Source organism: Pogoniulus pusillus, chromosome 15 (assembly GCF_015220805.1).
Source record: "Pogoniulus pusillus isolate bPogPus1 chromosome 15, bPogPus1.pri, whole genome shotgun sequence".
Taxonomy (NCBI): domain Eukaryota; kingdom Metazoa; phylum Chordata; class Aves; order Piciformes; family Lybiidae; genus Pogoniulus; species Pogoniulus pusillus.
Genome location: NC_087278.1, coordinates 14,766,771 through 14,785,974, shown reverse-complemented (window position 1 = coordinate 14,785,974; position 19,204 = coordinate 14,766,771). Strand labels below are relative to the sequence as shown.

The 19,204-nt window shown below is 43.0% G+C and overlaps 1 protein-coding gene across 2 annotated transcripts in view; it reads right to left on the bottom strand.

The window, feature by feature from the left end:
- HIPK2 (homeodomain interacting protein kinase 2) overlaps positions 1 to 19,204 on the bottom strand; it is a 138,618-nt gene that overhangs the window by 78,142 nt on the left and 41,272 nt on the right. For both annotated transcript variants that reach the window (XM_064155471.1, XM_064155472.1), the window contains exon 2: positions 17,540 to 18,638. In XM_064155471.1, coding sequence (XP_064011541.1) covers positions 17,540 to 18,638 — 1,099 coding nt within the window. The remainder of the gene's footprint in view (positions 1 to 17,539; positions 18,639 to 19,204) is intronic.

The following is a 19,204-nucleotide window of genomic DNA, read 5'->3' as shown; positions in this document are numbered from 1 at the left end:
TGGCTGTGGTGGGTTTGGGGTTTTTAAATTTTATTTTTAATTTTCGCTTTGTAGTCATCAGAGCAGTACTGAGCTGGTGCTTCCCACATCCTTTACTTGGTCTAAATTCAGTTTCGCTTACAGTAAACACAGTTCCTAAAGGCTGCAATCCAGTTCTTTTCTGAAAAGAGCTTCAGTGTAGCATATCCCACACACTGGATGATTCTTAAAACTCACTGTGTGATCTATTTTCCCCTACTGCTTTGGAAAGTTGAAGAGCAACAATTCTATTTCAGACTGTAGCTTATTATTTTTACTCCACTGTTAAAAAAACCCAACAAAACCCAATCAAACAAACAAACAAAAAAAAACCCAGAGCATTGAAGAATGTTCAACCAGGGGCATGGGTTTTGTTTGCCCTGCTTTAAAAGATCAAAAATGTGCTAGTTTGAGCCAAGCTGGGACACTTTAGTGAGAGGAATTAGATTGTAGGCTGTGAAAAGGAAACAAGGGTGATGTCTACTTCACTCATAGAGTGCTGAGATGTACAAAAACAAGAACACAAATACAGATAACAGAGTTGCTCTCTGGCTCTTCCGGCATGCACTTCTCTCCCTAACTTATTGTCTAACTAATCCATTTGCTTCTTAACCCCCTGGCTGATTCTCCAAACTCACTTTGAACATAAGGCAAAGTCTGGGATAAGGTAGAGGGGTGGAAAGGAGGTGGAAGGGTGGTTGGGAGCCCCTCCTGGGGACTCTGGTTTCTGGGAGGGCTGTTGTGTTTCTGTATTACCTTTTACCTTGTATATTTCTGTATATAGCTGTATATATTGTAAATACCTGCTTTTGTATTGTGCTAAGTTGTAAATATAAAGCTCCATTCTAATTTCCAGTTTGGCTGAGTCTAGTCTGGATGATTTCATATGGGGGGGGGGGGGGGGCGGTAACATCCAAACCATCACAAAACAAACAAACAAACATTAAAAAAACCACCAAAAACAACCAAAAAAAAAAGCATAATTTTTTTCTATATAAAGTAAAATTGATTTTTCAGTCACCAAAAACGTCACGACAAAACCCAAACTCAAAATTTCATGGCAACAGGTTTTCCATTGGAACAGGAAAACAACAACAGCAACAACAAAGGTTGTGGGTAGGCATTTTTGGCTAAAAAATGTGGGGAAGTGGAATTGTGGAGGGAAATCATGTTCTGATTAGCCCTAAATGAGATCACTTACCCACATCAAAACAAGTCAGGGGAATCTAAATAGCATTATTATTTGATGATTCTTTCAGGCAATACTTTAAAACAAAATTGTCAGCCCTGGATTCCTCTAAGAACACTAGCTTTCTGGTTTAATTGCAGTTCGAATTATCAAGACTCCAACCCAAAGTTTTATAGCATCAACCCTATGATCTTTTTAAAAAAACTCCATCACAAACCAGTTTGATGAACCTTTTTCACCTGTTCCTGTGGCAGCATACAGCAGAAAGAAGGACTGCAGAACGGGCCAGGAGGGAGTAGAACTCGCTTGGATATTTAGAAGTCTCTGCCCAAGTCCCACCAAACACTGCAAACATCTAGCCTTCCCAGCAGAGCAGTTCCCTTCACTGGAGTGAAGAGAAGGGCTGAATCAAAGTGGCATGAGAAGTTTCCTGCCTTCCCAGTTAAGAGGCCTCTCCACAAAAAAAAAATTTAAAAAAAAAAAGACCCCTCTGCCCTGGGAGCTTCATAAAGCAAGAGGAAAACGCACATCCTGGCACACACATCGATTGTTTTGCAGAGCTCCTGTCAGACCACCAGCGTGTAAGAAAAAACCCCACTGTATTGATTTAAAATTACATTACGCATGGAAATTAGGTGGTTAATGAAGTGGTGTTCCACTCGACCCTTTGCTGAATACATTTCAGCCAAGGGAAGCTTCTTGCACTGATTGGCAAATTGCAGAAAACCCCACTGCTGCCAACATTTGAAAATAATTAAGTAAGACCTTTTTTGTGTGTGGAAAGAAAAGAAGTCAAAAAGGAAACATTTTTAGCTTCTTTCAAAGGATATTTGGTCATCACAAGCTTCTTGCATGGATAAAATTGGGTCTGCGTGGTGAGAAAAGGCACTCACTGGTACATACACACAAACACCAAGCCTTGTGCTTAACTCCTACACATATAAATGATTTCTGCTTCGTTTATGTACTCTGTGTACTTCATAATGTATGCAGGGATATTGAAACCATCTCATTTGTCCAGGTCAGTTAAAAACAGGCAATTAAAGAACAGACATAATCTCATTCAAACCAGTGACAGCAGAAAGTTAATATTCTTGTTAGTTAGAAATGTGCTTAGCCCATTTACAAGTAAAGTACAGGAGATTTTCAGCACTTAGAAATCAAGAAATCTGAAGTGGGTTAGGAAAAGCAAACTCAGAGAATTTCACTAGAAAGTCATGCAACAAATTCCAGTTTTGGCACCCAGGAACCAAACGTCATCTCAAGTTTTCCTCTTGGCTATGGAGATATAAAACCATTGGAAAGTCAAGTTTTCCTTTCCACTCATCAGTACTCCATTCTCAGAGCTAACAGCATTTCAAAATGAACTCTTGTTTAGTCATGAAAACACAGGGTGGCCACAGAACAAACATCTTTTACTGGTGCAATCACTGGGAAAAGGTCCCTTCCTGCCACCCTTTCCTCCTCAGGACCCGCAGCTTCTCAGGTGACAGCAGCCAGAAATTTCTGCCCTCACTCAAAACACTGAGCTTCTAACAAAGCTGTGTTCAAAACAAGTGCTGGCATTTGCATTTATGTGAGATGACTGCTGCAGGTTGATAAGAGGTTCTGAAATCTTTCACGTAGGACTGAAGTAATCGGTTTGAACCCAATCCACATCATTGGTATCTGAAACTGGCTGCAGCTGGAGGACTGCTGCTGTCCTATCTAACTGAGCTGGTAGCACAGTTGTAGCTTCTGCAAGAGAAATACACATGCTGCTTGGGATACTGTGCACAGAGAGGCCAAGGCTCAGAAAGTAATGAATTTTGAACTTGCTTCTTGTACACATTGTCTGTCCCAGCAACACAGCCTGTGGTGGCAGCTGGTAGACTCTTCAAGTAGACACAAGACCTTTCATGGATCGTGATACATCCTCCACAGCTACATTTTAATTGAAAATATCTAACATGTTACCATTTAATACAGTCTTGCAAACCATCTATCACAGCCTTGTGAGCTGGAGGCTTACAGATGCCACTGCTGTTTCCAAGAGAACATGATGGAAGAGTCCATTCTTCCCACACTATGCAATGAAATTCTACTAATGTTAAAACTGAAGGTCATCTTGGAAGAAATAAAAAATCCCAGTCAAACAAGCCAATGTCATCCATCTGTAATCTGCCATTCCCTCTAATTCCCAAGGCCATAGCCATTTCTGCCAGTCAGGTTTTCCACAATTCAATGTTAGTAAATTCAATCCACCACAAAAGATAAACATGGGTACATAAATTCCAGATACCATTTGTTTGCATACAAATGGTTAGCCTGAACAAAGCAAAACTGCATCCCTGCTGCTCTGAAACTCACTTCTGAGAGCAAAGGTCTATGACCAGGCCACAGTGGGAATGCCCTACAAGATGTGGCAAACTGTAAAGCTGTACCTAACTAAAGGACGGTTCAGATTAAACTCCATTTTACTGGGATCTTCAAACCTCCTACTGGCACTCAAATCAGTCTGGTTTTAGACTATTTTTACAGCCTCACACTGACTACCTTAAAAATCTTACTAACCTGATGAAAAGTGCTCCATAAGCCCTACTTTCTAAACATACCAAGCTGCTCATCAGTTCTAACCAAAATGACAGAGAAATAAAGAGTGATCCTCCCTGTGTGAGTTACAGGCTTTGCCCCTGACTCGCCACAGCGGCAAACCCTGCTGGCTTGCTCCCATTCACACAGCACTGCACATGCTCAATAACACCATTGATTTTGTTCAGGCAGAGAGAATCCCATTTTTAAAAGCCACATTGATTCCCACCCATTTAAAACAGAGCAAGCTGCAGTATTTGCTAAATGGATAGAAAAAGACTGAGGTCAGAGTGGAGGGCTGGGAATAATGTCATTACCTCCAGCTTGTTCTGAAGGACAGAGAATTGCAAAAGTAGACAACAAAATAGTAGCCATTTGAGTTTACATTATTTGTCATAGTTTCTAAATCACAAAAATAGCAATTCAACAGCAAGGGAGTGGCCAGGAGCAGAGGCAAGGGCTGCACAACGGAACACATCCAAGAGCATGTAGCTGTGATTAGTTGCATTTGGAGCACACGAAGACATACACGCACGCAAGCACAAAGAGACAGACACAGGAATCAAGAGAGAAGCCTTATCTGTGAGGGCCCTGTCTGCTTTTCAGTTCTTTGTTTTAGCACATTAAACAAACAGAGCCATTGCACAGGTCACCAAGGACCTTCCTGCTGCAACTGTGGCCCCAGCTGCACGGCACATAGCAACTATTATTCTCTAATGGCTGCACCTTTTGGACAATGATTCCATGTGGTGGGGGATTTTTTCCCCCTCTTTTGTGCAACACCACTTAGTCTTTTGCTTTATGTTTTATTCGTACAGTCTTGAAATCTTCATGTAGTGACTAAAAATTCATGAGGAAGCCATAAGTAGGAGACCCTTTCCCTCCCACTTTTTTTAACCACAGTGAGTAGCTAAGTAAATACTGGACATATATTGCTGCTGCTGCAGCAGCAAGGGACTGGGATAAGATACAGATGGGGAGGGAGATGGTGTTGCAGGCTTGGGGGTGCTTCTTCATCCTGCATCTGGAAGAGGGCACTACAGTGCTGCCACAGGGCACCATGGCTCACCTATGTCCAGCAAACGTACCCCAGAGCACAGCCAGGCAGCTGTGCTTCGGCTCAACACTGCACCACCTGACCACAAGCAGAGCAGTCACTCATCTCTTCAACTTCAGTCCAATGATGTGAACAGGCAAGTGCTTGCTAGGATTAGTGAGGCTTTCATAATTGGTCCCAGCTGGTTAGTTGCAACATGCCTTGTTGTTGAGCAACTACCTACTAATGCTGTCAGACATCCTCTGGTTGCATAAGGAGGGTTAGTATCATTGTTAATTACGGGTTACCACTGTGTCACACTGCAGATAAGAAGGTCTTCAAGTTGCTGGTCAGTCAAGGGTTTACTGGAAAATCTTGTGCCAGCTTGAAGGAAAGCAAGCTCAGACCAGAGCCACAATCAGCCTCCTGCCACTTTTACCATACTACTGTTCCTTCGGCACCTCAGTCCTCTGCAACAATTAGAATCTCTCAGAAGATAAAAGCATAGGGGAAATATAGTGGAAGTGGCTATTATCCAGTGAAAGCTACTGGACCCTATGAATGGCTCTGAAAACTTAAAAGTTTGAAACTATCTCAAATCCCCCAGCCCTCACTCACCATGCAATCTGATCTGTGCAGTACTAAAATCAGGAGCATTTTCTGCAGAAAACAAAGCAGCATCCCATTCTTTCTGCCCTGTCACTGGGCTGCCATGACAGCATCCTTACAGAAGTAATGACTCTAATTATATTCTGCACATAAGATTCTTACATGACTTTTTGCCATTTTGTGGGCAGTAATCAGGTCCCAAATCCCCAAGTTAAAGCTGTGAGTGCAGCAGCAAGCTAGGGTTGCTCAAAAGCACAGACCTTGAACTGAAAATAAGTCTTTTCAACTCCCAGTAGGCTACCATCGCAGAACTAGGCTGAGAGAGGTGGTCCATGTGGCTATATCAGTTGTCTAGAGCTACTCTGGCTTTTGCCATCCTCATCTTTCATCTAAACCAACCTCTCATGCTCAGGGTTTGCTCCAGTTTCTTCTCTTTCCAACTATTACTTTGCCTGCCCTTCAGAGCCTAAGAAGGGCATCAAGGTGCTAGGAAAATGCACTGAAAACTTACAGGTGTGACAGTAACTGCTGCACTTCTCAAGCTGTGGCTGGCAGTTATCTGATGAGGAGGCCAAAGGCTTGGGCCTCTTCAAGATTTTCATGACAGAACACTCCCCAGTGGAGTTGGGCAGTGTTCACAGAATCATAGAATCAGTTAGGGTTGGAAGGGACCGCAAGGATCATATAATTCCAACCCTCTTTTTTGGAGGCCCCCTTCAGATACTAGAAGGTGAGCTGTCAACTATGTCTTGATGCTCAGCTGCAAAATGCTGCAGAAAATCCTTTTTCTAAGACGTGAGCCATCACCCCATGCATGCCCAGTGCCTCCCATCACCACACAAGAACAACAAACATGCTGCAATGCTGCATATCCATGACTGCCATTCCTCAACACATGGTTTAATGTTACCCATGTCTCTGAAAGCAAAGAGGGCCATTTATGTAAGATTCAGCTTACTTTCCCCTTCTGGATCATAGATACTGGCGCTTGAAGGGAATTCCTCAAACCCAGTGTAAATGTTTAAAGTCTATTCCCAAAGGATTTACGTATATATAAATATACAGATTAAAAACAAGCACAACTTTCAGGGCTTTTTATTACCTTCTAAAATAGCCAGGCACATGGATATTTTATCTCTTTTTTCTATCTACTGTCTTCCAACTATGCTGTTCAGAGACTTCACACAGATCAGAGGCAAAGTTCAGACTAGCACTGACAATTTCATTAAAAAAAAAGAGGAGAAAAAAAGGAGAGAATTGTGTTTTCTTATGTTCTCTCCTCTTTTATTGCTCTTTTCAAAATGAAGAACAGACTCTATTGAAGTGCTAAGGGCCGAAAACATAACTCTAAACGACACAGGAACCCCAACATTGTGCCAATCCATTTTTATAATCTTTTTGTGGCCATAACAAAGCTGAGAACAAGAGCTAAACAACAGGAAAAAAAAGAATAATTTGAACATTACTCTTTTTTTTTTTGCTGAAAATAACATTGGTGACAATAACAAGAATCCATTCAAAAGACAGAATGTTATCTTCCAATGCAGTTAACATTCCTTTCTTTCTCACACTCGTTATATATCTTACAAATCAAGCCATATTTTTACCTCACTTACAAAGGAATACATTTGGAGCCACCACATCTCTGTACACATAGCAGTGTTGCTAAGTAGAACTCAACCCATGCTACTTTTCCTTTACTTCGTCCCTTGCACACCTGCCAATAGGAGACAGACTATCAAATGAGCCTCCAGAGAAGCGTTTCAATAAACAGCAATATGGCTCACTTCTGCTTTTGCTCATGCAACCCTCCAGAATCCAGTCCACTAATTTAAGTGGCAAGCAGTTGCAGGAGCTGTATTTTTGACAACTATGAGGATGAGATCACTTAAGTTTGGTTTTGATGCAGGACTTCCCCATTACTTCTTTTAACCTCCTGACATCAACTGGCAGTATTTCATCATTAGCTTTTTACCATAGTAATAGAAAATTTATCTAGCTTTAGTTGAACCTGTTTACCTTTCAGATGTCATCTGTCCCACTTAATATTGTCATGAACTTCAGAGAAGTGCTCCATTGTCCCCTTGGATGATTATTCTCCGGTTACAGTCTCCCACTGGCAAATAAAGCACTCTTAGCCAAAATAAACTAAAACTTTTCATAAGCTATCAGATACTCCTTCCACCCTACCCACTGCCCTGGACTTTCTTTTGAGTGCACAACTCTGCATGGAAGCAACTAGTTGAAACAGAAAAATTCTTAGAAGCCAGAAAAGGCCATCAGCTTTTCTTCTGTATGCCAGCTGTTACATTACCATGCAAGCTAGCCCTCACGGCCACATATACCATTATATTCACTATTACCTTTCATTTAAGGGCCTCAGCCACTAAAATCTCTCCGTATTAGGTGCTGTAAACACAGCCCCAGTTCAGAAAACATGGCATCTGAGAAGAACAGCACAAGGTAAACAGAGACAGACACCTACAGCTAGGCTGGAGAGGACATGGAGAAAATATGGTGTTGCTCATCAGAATTACCACAAGTGATCTAATTGTACAATCTGCAGTTAAAAACATCTCATTACACTGATGCTCCTCCTGTTGTCAAGTTAACTGAAATATGGCTAACTGTTTCTTGTCTGCCTCTGTGTGAGCATCAGCTGCTAGAACAGACAATTCTCCTCTATAGGCTTCAGCTGGTGAGCTTCCTGGGCTCAGAGCTATACAAATCACCAGTTATCTGCAGACTGTTCCAAGCCTCCCACAAATGGAGAAGTTCTGTGATGACACTACAAAACTTTCAGCACTTTTCTTGCCTCATCAAGTCTGAGGTACTACACTCCCACTTGAGAACTTCTGCTTCAAACCAGCTAAGAATGGCAGTGATTAGGAAAAAGAAAAGCAATGACAATTAACCCAGCTCTTTAAATCACTGACTTTTTGATTCAGAGTCACTTCACTTAGATTCAGGCTCAAATCCCTCACACCTATCTTGCCTCTGCCCCTGAGCGGTAGTCTTTGGAGACAAACACTAGGTTTATTAGTGGATAGAAGTCTGTTACTCTCTAGCTAATGCAAACCAGCAGATGCAGGGATAGAGGGGACTGAACCTGAATGTACAGCCAAGCACCAATCTCATGCAGCCACAGCAAAGTAAAGGTAAAACCTGTCAGCACAAAATAACTCACGTCTGCACAAGTAAAATAACAGCAGTGATTACCTCTGTCCTTCACTAAGTATAAGACAGAGGTCAAGCTGCCATTCAGGGACTCACGGATTACTTTCCAGCCCACTGCAGGAAAAGCATGCTGTCCTCTTCGGAAGTGGGCTGTCTCTGCGTTTGAAGTCTCTAGATAGTGAGAGGGGTGAAATCTCATCTTCTTTCCTCCCACAACTTTCCTTATATGGCAAAGAGCGATTTTCAGGTAGCCGTTGTCTGTAAGAGGATTTCTCCTGTCCTTCCCATTTCTCAGTTCCTAGATTCATTTTCCTTCTATTTATTCCTCTTAGAATTGAACATTTCTTATAGTATATATACATGCGTGCTTCTTTTCTTTCCCCCTTTATTTTAAACTTGTAAAGTACCATAGAACAACATTGCATGAACTGACCTAAAAGGCAAAGGACAATTCCTTGACCTTCCTCCTTAAACAGGTGACAGGTGTGGCTCTAACTCAGCTTAAGTCAGGTCACAAGATTAGTATTTTTCAAGAAAGATAACCAAACCACTCTCACCTGTTTGAGAGTTGCTCCTTTTCCCTAGTGTGACCTGAAAAAGAACGTAGTTACCAAGCCTCTGTCTGAGAATTTGGTACTCCTACAGGAGGAGATTAGGTTAATTTGAATCATCAGTGCAGCAAGTAGCTTGAGAAGACAGACATTTCAGGGACCAAAATTTCAGCATTCAGGGATATAAGGGTGGGGAATGTCTAACCCCAAACTAATCATAGCACCTTTAAGTAAATTCTGTCCTCTGGTAATGACTCATTCATTTATAAACCAACGTCAGTCACTGATCTAACCTCATTGCCAATAAGCAACAGAGCAGAAATACCTTTTGAGCAGAAAATGCTCTTATGTGTATTACAGCTTTTCAGTCCCACTGTGCTGGAGCCTAAAACTTGTGAACCTAATGAAAGTACAGATGTACGCAGTAAGCTTCCTCCACACTACACTTAAATCTCTTGCCTGCAGTGAGCAAACGTACAGGCGGAGGCAAAAACCTGACAGGATTTAAATGCATGGTGCTTGAGCAAAGCACCCCTGAAATCCTGTGCAAACTGTGTTGCTAATGCTTCTTTTTCATATTCAGAAGTGTAGATGATGAATCTCACTACTCATAATTCTTATTTTCACATTTGGAGCACCAATCTCAAAGCGACAGCCCATCACCTCATTCTGCCACTCAGCAGCTACCACTACCCTTAGTCACCTTCTGTCCTGACCCAAACATGCACTGAAATAAGCAGAGAAAGATGGGAAATATGTCCAGTCCAGTATGTGACTGCAGTGCATTCTTCTTCACTGGCCACCTATCGCTGGAGTAACATCTCTGGGTCATCACACAGCTACTATGAATAGTTGCTGCTATTCTGGCTTTGGCTTTGGAGCTGAAAAAAAAAAAGAGCACCTTTTCCCCACTCCATTTCCTTTGCACTTGAGTAAGAGGAGAGAAAGTGGAGCAAACACAAAACCACAGAAGTAAGCAACTAGGAGCAGCGAGCACCCTTTTTGTCTTTCATATACATGCAGACAGAAGGCTGCAATTGCAAGTGGCCTGTGTTCTAGCTCTGCCAATTGTACCATCACTCACAAGTATTGCTGCAAAAGAAACTGCCTGCCACCATACTGAGCTCAGCTATTGCCCAGCCACTGGTCGGAGCACAGGTTTCTTTACCAGAAGACACTATGTCTTTTATGTACTACAGAGATGGAGTCTGAAGCACTACAGCCAATAGCTGCAGCAAGAGGATTTTGATTCCTCTTAGGTAAACATCTCTTTTAAAGTAAAACAAGCTAGCCATTTGTAGCTGTTCCAAACCTGCCCTGGTACAGTAAATACGCCAGTGACCCTGATTTTTCACATCATTTCACCAGGCTTCGGCCTTAAAGGGACTCATTGAGAGAAGAAAAATAGACATCAGGGAATCCTGATCTGATGATCATGTGAGAGAGACAGCAACAGGACAGAGAGAAAAAAAAGCTCCCTAAATCCAAGAACATCTGCAGCCAAACAAGCAAGTGAGGAGAATGGAACTTCTTTGCTTCTCACAGATCCCTGCAGTGTTACTGAAACAACTCTGGTAGCAAATGCAGGGAAGGTAGAGATTAGTCTAGGACTTGATGCTGAGTTTAAAAGAAAAGGTTCATGGATGTTTATGTCAGGAGTTCCTCATTTGAGGTAGTAGTGTGCAGACTGGTAATGAATACTCCCTGCTTTCTCTCTGCAAGGCCACTCAAAAGCATACGAGAACACCAGCTCAGCCACGTTCAAAGTGGATTTGTTTCCAAACCACAAAGTGTTGCTTTTGGGGAGTGCAGGCACAGGTGTAGGGCCATGTGACATTGGGTGTTAAGAGTGCTCCTGGAGGCAAGATGTCTTTAAATAGGAAAGTTACCAAGTAGAGAGGGGTGGAAGTGAGGAGGAGCACTTCTCCAAAATCATGTCCCTCTAGAACTGATAGGGAGCAGGGTGAGTTGAGCTGCCCCAGCATGGGCAGGACACCCATGTCAGAGCTGGTGGTAAACCACTGAGCCCTGGTCAGCAGCCCTGCCACCACAGGTCTGTTCCTGTCCACGCACCATGCCCACACAACACTATGTGGGCCACAGGTAGCACCACTGAGGATGAATAGGGCTGCCTACATGCGTAGGGGTGCTTTCCCTCTACAGAGACCACTGACACGTTTTAAATCTGTGGCAGCCCTCAGAAGATGCTCTTTCTTTAGAAGCCAGTTTGCATTTGCCTTGTTTTCCCTGAGTTTGGCTTGCCATTTTGCACAACTGCCCTTTTTGTAAAAGAGGAACCTTTCTTTAGCCATTCACCTGCTCCCAGTGCTCATCCCTTCACCTAAGGCCATCATCATGCCACTTGCACTGGTCACACTGGCAATCCCATACTCTTTACACACCTAAAAGGAGATTGTAATTTCAAGAGGGGAAGGCAAACCAGAAATTCGAACTCTGAAGAAACAAACTCTTTTTGACGCAAGTATCTCTAACAGTGATTAGCAAGGGAAAAGCAATGTGGGAATGAGAGAGTCTAGTGAACAGGTGGCCCAAAGCCCAGATTTCCAAATGCTCTCAAGGTCTCTGGTTATTTCGACAATTAATGGTGACCGTGGCAGCCAAAAATATTTTTATTTAAATTTTGTTGATGCTGTTGTTAATCCACAGGTAGTGGGACTTTGCCAATTAGTTCCCTGCAGTGTTTGACCTTGTTGAACTATGGCAGAGGTTTTGGAACTTCATCTGACAGGTGAGGACAGAGTCTCTCACCCACGGTGTGGCACCAGCTGATGGCAAAATAGTGCTCCCAATCTTGGTACTTACCTCTGGCTGTCTTTCATGTACTTGTATCTGATCTATACCACATCTCTGATCTATATGTCCCTGCCTGTGGACACATAGGTTCCTTCCTTTCCTTCATTTCCTTCTGCAGAAGGAGTAATTACTGACAGTACCTCACCTTTACCATATAGGAGTTGAAAGGTTAGAAGGGACAAGCTCAGCACTCATTTGAGATATTTGATTTTCTGCCACTCAGACATGGATGTGCCAAAAGTAAGCAGGACAAGACTTCTTCCCCTTCTTAGACTATTGACAACTTTCCTTTGCTGGAGAAAGCCTCTTTGTCAGGTTCCTAGTAAACAGCCCTTTGTTATGAATACTCCTGAGCCCAGAGGCACATAACTGGCCGTATTTTATACACTTGGTTAAAAAATAAAATCAAGTTCTTCTGTGACAGCCTTTCCAACTCTGCAAAGGGACACAAGGCTCTTCTCGGAGTGAGGCCAGCATTATGTGCTGGATCCAGGCACGGAGATGCTACAGCATCATAAGAGAAAGGGGCAGATTGTGAACTCTGACAAGGAGAAGCTGGCACGTTTGCTCAGAGCAAAATGAAAAATGCTCAGGGAAATGGTAAGAAGGTTTCAGCTGAGAAAACTCCAGAGAAGACTCCGGTCTGAGGTGATTGTTTAGGGTAAAATATAGCCTGTTCTGATTTAAATTAGACCCCAGAAAGGGAGTTATTTTGGAATACACAGTGTGTTTCTTCTGTTAAATGCACCACAGGCATAACACTGGTGTTTACCATCCCTGCTCTGGGGTGCTTTATACATAAAGGAACTTGGCAAAGAGCTATCTTTGCTTTAGTTTTGTAAAATCACAAACCAACCTGGCCTGACTATCACAGAGATGGCACAAACCCAAAAGCTTTCAGATGAATGTCTGTTCCCTTCCAGGACTCGGTGATTTGAGTACAATGAAACTGAGATTCAATTAATCCTGGTGTTGGTTTTGCAAAAATTATTCTGCTGAATTTTGGTTCTGAAAAAAATAATCAAACAACTCCAAACTCCAACTGTCCTTGGGAAAGAAAATAACAAATGCTCCTCCACAAAATCTTATGCAGTGTATTACCTGTTTTCAAGCCTGTGGTCCCATGATACATAATCACCACTTAGTGAAACTGAACTTAAGACTTCAGCAATAAATCTGGTGGTTTCACTGCAGTCCCCAAAAGAAACTTCCATCCTCAAACTATCTAGCTATCCAGATCTTTACCTTGGAGAGGCAGAATCAGTAAAGCAGTGAATGCTGCATGTAGGATTGAAACCAACTGTCAGAGCAATGAGGCTCCCACAGCTGCAAGTCTGAGATAGAGATGTTTTTGGAAGTACAGAAATGGTGGAAGACTTTGTAATCTAAGCGCACTAACACTGTTCTACAAGGGCGTAACAGATGCCAATTCACTGAATAAACTAAAGGCATAGCCTATCCCTGCTGCCATTATTATTGCCTCATTTGAAGTGTAGTTTTGGCCAGAATGACACATACTCTGAGTCACACAGCGGGGAAGAGGCTGTGACGCTGCTCAGGAATCTACTTTGCTTCGGATTCCTGTCAGTACAGCTAGAGGAGTGACACCTGTCATGGCCCATGTTCACATGTGGCATGATGGATCCAGTTTAGGCCCCTGCATCCCTCAGCCCTAACACTCACCAGCTAGGCATGCACAGCCAGTTTAAGAAACACTCCTGCGCACAGCCTCACTCCATACTTCATACGGGCAACTGGCAACATGTGTGCAGGCCCTCATACCTGCATGTCTTCTTGCAGTGTCTGAAATTAGATTGATAAACACCTCTCTGCACTGATACTGGGATTCACTCTCAGTTATCCAAACATTACATCAAAGGCCACTAACCTACAAAGCAGATATCTCAACCCCAGCCAGACGTGCCACATACCAAAGGCTTTTGAAAACAAGGAACCAAAACTACACCATCAATAGTGTAGGAGTGACTGCTATTACCTATAGCTGCAATATTTTGCAAATTCTGAAATACTTAACTCTCATAAGGTGATTACAACACTAATTAGTGAAACTCTGTCATCTCTGAGGTGCAGCACAGCAGCTGTTTTGACTGAGCAGCAAAGAAAAGCCAGGAGGCCAAAGCAGCATAGTGATAGTGCTCCCCTGCTCCAAGTATCCCCATCACTGCCATTCCACACTAGGGACCCGCTCTGGTTCTAGCAGCTCTACCCACCACACTAATCACTCCCTCTTCCACAGGAAAGTACCTCCTCTTCCACCTTGGTGCGTGAATATGGGCTCTAACAGAGGGAGTGCTGTTGCAGCCTGAGCCCTGCATTCCTAAAAACATGTGAATACATGTACATAGATCATCAATCCACAAGGGATCTCTCTGGTCATTCATCTCTCTAGCCTCCTGCAAAATGGAGATCAGAGAGACTACCTCAAATGATCTCCCAGAGTGAAAAAGGAAAAAATAAAATCCCACTAAGACATATCACAGCTTTTCATCAGCTGCTCTGTGAACAGGACGTCATTCCTAAGCCTAAGCCTGTCTGGCTAAAACTGTCAGCTGCAAAGTCCTGCTCCTGCACTTCCAGCCAGGCAGAGCAGATCTCCATAGGCAATTTCAGTTCCTCACGCAGGCACCTCCAGACTACGGCTGTGTCACCATGCACTTCCACGAAGGGTACCTGATCAGGGTCAGGCTGAGTCTGCTAGTGATAAGTGACAAGACAAACAACTACAGTGATTGGGGTCAGACTGGGACTACTGTCCCAAACAAGGGTGGATGCTCAGATGACCACCAGCCAGGTCCTGTATGTGCAGGCCAGGAATACTACACGAGAAATGCTTTGCACAAGAGTGGGTTTTGCACCACAGGATGAAGATAGGTGGGTAGAAGGAGGCCAACCCTTTTCACAGCACTGCTGCTTTTAGATGTCAACTCTGATCACGGAACTGACAAAATCTCTGACTCGGCTGGAGCAGCAGCACAAGGAAAAAGAGCATGGAGTTTATTTAAAGATGCATTGTCTCCCACCCTCAGGAGAAGAGAAGAGGTCTATCATTTGTAGGAGAAGGAAAGGCCATATATTGCCCCAAGAATGAGCACAATCCCATGCGACTTCCCTCATTTGAAAGGATTTGGTCATCATACTTCTGAGAGTAGTGTTAAACAAACCAAAAATAAGAAGGAAATTAATAAAATATGGGGACAACTTGGGAATTTGCTCCCAAAAGCCCATGATAAAAAACCTGTTAAAGTGACATTGCTCTGCCTCATGCCCTTCAGTGCATGGGGTACAGTACAGGGCTTCTGTCACTTCTCCAGCATGCCTGCTTAAAAGCCTGAGAGATTTTACTCTAAGGAAGCTCTTCCTTTACATTTAGCTTAAATGTGCCATCTCTTGAAATCATCTCCTTGTCTTTTATACTCTAGCAAGCAAAACAAGCATAAATTAAATGGAGGGCACATGAAATCTTTATAAACCCCGGTGTTTTCCCTACCATGCAAGTTCCTTCTCTTTTGCAATGGAATGGGCCTTTACTCTGTGATGTATTTTTCCCCATCAGAAAATGAAGAATATAAATTTTCCTCATGACTTGAATTTAGCTTCATCAGCAGCCCCCTGCTGATGTAATCCAACCCAATGAGACTTCTCTTATTATTATTCCTTTTTTTTTTTTTCCCTGGTGAGCTGCTGCCCCTTTTCCCCTCCTCCCATCAATCCAGGCACTGAAAACAAGGGAGGAATTAGGCAGACAGGACTTATTATCTAACAAGCTGCAACTTCAGACTGGGCAGGAATAACACTTAAAATATAAAAAGCAAATTTTATTAAGCCTCCTCCTCCCCAGATACTGCCACAAAAATATTCCTTGTTTGTTGCTGAGAATGAACCATTTTCCTCTTTCATTTCTGCTTTCTGTCACATATTTCATTTTGTCTGCCCCTTCTGTCTTTCAGCTAGGGACCTAAGCTGCTAATGCAGAATCACAGATAACTCAACAACAAAATGCCTGTATTATTTTCTCTTTTTTTCCCTTTCTAGTCTGCCAGGTAATTGCAACCCTAAAAGCTTTTGCATATTTACCAGAGAAACATGTCTCTCCTGGAGGATGGGACTGTCATCAGGTAGAATATTTTATTTAATAAGACTTTTCTGAGGTATAAACTAGGGTTGGACACTTTTTTCTGGCCTTCTCCAGAGCAAAGGACAAGCATATAAAAATCAGCTGCTGCAGTGCCGTACTGTCAAAGTTCCTATTCCTGTGAAAATCAATTCTTCCCAAGCTAAGCGCTCAGACAGGCTTTGCCACTGTGATGTTTACGAAGCAGGAAAAGGGTCTATCATCAACTCATAGGGGTTTTTTGTCCACATTCTCCCAAGGAGTAAGACAGATTTCTCTTCTGTATACAAACAGCACAAGTACTCTGCTTTTCTGTAACCCATCTGATCATCTGTAGATGCTGCCAGGAGTGATTTGAATTAAATCAGTCATCAAGAAGGATCACGTCTTCCCTTTTCACCCCTAATTCACAGAATTACAGCAACAAAAACGTGGCCTGAACATTTCTAAATTTGGCTGTTATCTAAATGCAAATTCCAATTTCTTCCCTCTCTATTTTACCCCACAGTAGAACTGTTTTTCTTAGTCTTTGGGATGTTGAATCAAGTTATCTGGTATAAAAGAATGGGTCTGAGGAGAACATCCACAGAAAAGACTGTGTCTTGGAGTCAAGACTTACGACCTGCCAGGGGTTATAATAAGAGCTGTTTCCCTGAAACTGCTCAACACACTGAAGAGGAACATAGCTGGTTCACGCGTTGTACTCGGGTGTGCTTATGCAGGGGTCAGAACTCCACCCTAGTATACAACATACCTCTAGTTAAAAGCACTGTGAGAGGGAATCAGCTGTTCGTGACAGGTCCTCAGCCCACACCAAATTGCTGACAATATTCATTTATTCCTATTTTGTTTCCCACATGGTGAAAGTTGTTTCCACCTTGGCCTGGATGGCTGCTCTCCTGGAGCAGAGCTGACACAAGCCATCGGAATCCTTCCATTGATTCTAGTAAGCTCCACAGCCTGTGTGAAAACTACTCTTTGACAAAACATCTTTCCTGAGGGCCAGCCTTATTCTTGTAAAGTCTATGGTTTCACATATGAGTAAAGACTAGAAGACATATCTAAAATATGGATTGATTGTTTAGGTTAAAATTTTCTGAAACCAAGAATCTACTTGCATTGACTTGGAAAGGAAATGTGGACTCTCCAGAGATATCCCCTCTTATGGAAACAATGTCAGAGAGAAGAATGTACTGACAGAGGTGAAAGGTGTTCTAAATTGTAACTGGAAAATGTCATTTTATGATTACTTATGAATTTGAAATGGTTTCCAATGCAAGTAAATTTCAAGAGGTTCAGATACTACTTTTTCCTGTTAACCAGCAAGCCATTTTAAGCCACCCCAGTTTAAGGGATGACTCTCACTTATTTAGAGGGATGGAGGCAAATTCACATAGGTAAAATATTCCTCCTAGTAACATTACATGTGACCAGTCTCTTACCTGTAATATCTGGATTGAAGGTAGGTAGAACATACAGCTTTAGACACATGGCTAGCTGAACCAAAGTCTATGACCTTGACCCTATATGGCTGTCGGGATGGGTCTACCAACATGATGTTCTCTGGTTTGAGATCAGCATGAATCAGTCCCAGGCTTTTCAGCTTCATTAGGGCAGTTGCTACCTGCTGGAGAATTGGTCGAATGTACTTAAGGGGCAAGGGACTGAATTTGTTTTGTTTTAGGAAATCATAGAGGTTCTGCTCCAACATTTCAAACACCAAGCACGTGTGGTTCTTGTGCTGGAAGCACTCGTACGCACGGACAAAGTTGTAGTCATCTGCGCTTTCTGTGCTCAGACGAGCCAGGATGCTCACTTCGATCTGGCCTTGCCGAGCATAGGAAGGGTGGTTCTTTAGGATCTTGATGGCCACAATCTCATTAGTGCCACGTTTCCAGCATTTGACTACTTGTCCGAAGGTTCCACGGCCAAGAAACTCTAAAACTTCATACGTGTTGGTCATGGAACAGAGCACCTCATGTTGCACCAGCTGGTAATCCCCTTCGCTGTTGGAGCCACTGTTTTTGGAGGTGGCCGTGGAGGTGGTGGCAGTGGCTACAGTGGCCCCACTGGCATTGTTCTGAATCATTGGTGGATGCTCTTCGATGATCTGCACGCTGCTTGTGTTCTCAATCTCCTCACTCTTGCGCTTAAGTCCACATTTTTGGTAGGTGTCCAGAAGGCTCACAGTGCTACGACGCATCAGGTTATGTGGCCCGCCCAGTGTTTGCCCAGACACTGCAACTACACCAGAAGTGCTGTTGGCGGATGTCACCACAATGTGCCCTGTGCTTGCTGGGAAGATGATGGTCTGTTCGTAAGGGATGCTTGGATTTGGGATCTGGAGGGAGGCGTTGACGGCTGCTGCGGCGGCTGCTTGGGAGGACTGCACGTTCTTGCTCTGGCTGTAGACTTTGCTGTGTGTGCCGTACCCAGTCATATCCCAGTTCGAACTTGGCTCCACTTTCAGTTTCTTCACGCTACAGAAGGCACTTGACTGAAGGGTGTGAGGAGAGAAAACTTGCACATGCGAGGCCATACCTGCAATACAACATCAGAGTGAAACCACAGTGTCAAGATGCCTTCCCAGATTTTTTAGTTTGTTCAGTGGCAGGGAGGGAAAATGGGATACAGATTTCAGATACAGCACACACATACAGCCAAGAGTCAAGTTCTTGCAAAAATATGTATTCAATGCAAATAAAATATTATGCTCTAAAATAAATCATTACCCCTGACTGAACTATACTAACAACCACCAAGATTCTTGCTCTCTTGCTCTCCTCCTTCTCATTTTTAGTAACAGGAATGTAAATGTTATTTTTACCTCCTCTGCCTAAAGAGACTCCTATTCCCATTGTCTCCAGGAATATATCTAGCTCTCAGGAAGAAATCATGTCAAATACTGCAAACCATTCTGCCCACAGAAGTCAACTTTCAAATCCTCAGGTTCATTCTATATCAGTTCGGTGGATCTGACTTAAGCCCTCCATTTATTCCCATAAAACCACTGTGCCATCAAACCACCAAACAAAGGAATCCACAACCTCATAACCAAAGTGAAAATAAAGTAGCATTGTGAATCAACTCACTGAAGGACTCAGTAA